We start from the raw sequence: 1,868 nt of genomic DNA on the forward strand, positions 1-1,868 counted from the left end.
CCCCTTATTCGCAGCGTCCACGGCCTCGGCGGGTAACCCGAACTGGCTCATGAGGGGGCCCAGCTGTCCCGAGGCCAAGGCAGCACTGAACATGCTCAATGCCTGTGAATTGAATCAACAGTGTCACAAACAAGTCTGCAGCCTGCTTCTCCAGCAGCAGGTGGCTCCTGAGGAAAGCACCCGCGTGAGGAGAGCGGGACCCGCCGGCCGGGTCAGTGCAGGGACACCCCCAATCTTCACCCAGATGCAGAAACTCCACCAAATAACCCCCATGAAAACACGGCTCACTGCCCAGCCCTGCCTGCACAGAACTGCTGCCACAACTCCAGCGAAAATTAGTCTTACAGAATCATTAAGGCTGGAAAAGATCTCTGGGCTCATCAAGTCCAACCACCAACCCAACAATACCATGACCACTAAACCATGTCCCCAGGTGCCCACTCTACATGTTCTGTGAACCCCTCCAGGGCTGGGGACTCCAGCACCTCCCTGGGCAGCCTGGGCCAAAGAAATTCTTCCTAATATCCAGTCTAAACCTCCCCTAGGGCAACTTCAGCCCGTTTCCTCTCATTCTATCACTGGTTCCTTGGGAAAAGAGACCAACCTCCCCCTCACTGCAGCCTCCTGTCAGGGAGCTGTGGAGAGACAGGTCTCCCCTCAGCCTCTTCTCCAGACTGAACACCCCCAGCTCCCTCAGCTGCTCCTCACAGGACATGTTCCCCAGACCCCTCTCCAGCCCCATTGCCCATCTCTGGACCTGCCACTGAAGTGACAGTCTTAGCCACTGAAATTTTGCAAACTGACTATTTTCAGTGTAACTGGATCAAACTGGCCTGGAATGCACCAGCTGTAACCACAGACAGACAGTCCTGGTGTTAAGTTCCAGTGTTTCAGAAGAACCAAGGGCTGTAGTGCTGTAACCAGGAGCATCTCTTCCCTTCAGTCACTTGGAATGACCTTTTAGGAGACTGCTGACAAGCCACTCTTTGACAGGGAATAATGATTTTGCTACTACTGCTGTCAGTTGCCAGAGAGTGTTTATAACAGAGAAAAATGAAGCCCAGTTCCAAAAGGAAAAGCAAAAAATGCTCTGATCTTCCCTTGGGTGAGTGCAGGAAGGCAGAACTAGAGCTTCATTAAACCATCCCACTCCTCCTCTCCACTTCTACCGAGCACCCTCCTACTCTGCAGAGTGTCAGGAACCCACAAAAGCAGCAGGAGGTGAAGGGATGGGGAGAACTGCACCTCCCACGACAGGTCCTCAGCTACCTGCTGAAACTGAGGAGACGTCAGGGTGTTCTGGATCTCTTCTGCGGTCTGGGGCAGAGACTCCCCTGAAGGGAGGTAAGGCATCAGCCGCTCCTGAACCTCAGCATTGGCCAGGATGGGAGCCATTATCTCAGGAGTCAGAACAGCTGCCAGGTCCACTGGGAAGGAAATAAAAGGGTTGGCTGTAAGACAAGGCAGGGAACTCCATGTTTTTGTTATATAAATCATGTGGTCTGAGTGAGTACTGAAACACAGGGAGGACACTGCTAACATCCTCCCTCTCTCAGCTCTGGAGTGAGAACAACACTCTTGAAGTGGCCAGAAACAAAACAAAAAAACGAAAAACAAACACCAAACAAAACAACAAAAAGGAACAGAAGAGGAACAGGCCAGGCCAGCAAAACAGCTCCAAAGGACTCGGGGATCCCAGAGGCAGGCCAGAGCACCGTTACCTTGCTGCCCTCCCGCTCCAGAGGGCACGTTCATGGTGGCCAGGATGTTCTGGAGGTCGCTGAGCTGGATGGGCTGGGTGGGGCTGGCGGCAGAGCTGGTCCCGTTGCCCGAGCTGGGCGCGGGGCTGGGGCTGGTGCCGGGCGCGG

The 1,868-nt window shown here is 54.2% G+C and overlaps 1 protein-coding gene across 1 annotated transcript in view; it reads right to left on the minus strand.

The window, feature by feature from the left end:
* LOC103772342 (proteasomal ubiquitin receptor ADRM1-like) overlaps positions 1 to 1,863 on the minus strand; it is a gene marked incomplete at its 5' end in the record, with an annotated part of 2,792 nt that extends 929 nt beyond the window's left edge. The window contains 3 exons of the mRNA XM_008939672.1: positions 2 to 102; positions 1,270 to 1,427; positions 1,722 to 1,863. Of these exons, the coding sequence (XP_008937920.1) occupies positions 2 to 102; positions 1,270 to 1,427; positions 1,722 to 1,863 (401 nt within the window). The remainder of the gene's footprint in view (position 1; positions 103 to 1,269; positions 1,428 to 1,721) is intronic.
* Positions 1,864 to 1,868: the final 5 nt, after the last annotated feature.

This window comes from Merops nubicus, unplaced genomic scaffold, assembly GCF_000691845.1.
Source record: "Merops nubicus isolate BGI_N331 unplaced genomic scaffold, ASM69184v1 scaffold21474, whole genome shotgun sequence".
NCBI classification, from domain to species: domain Eukaryota; kingdom Metazoa; phylum Chordata; class Aves; order Coraciiformes; family Meropidae; genus Merops; species Merops nubicus.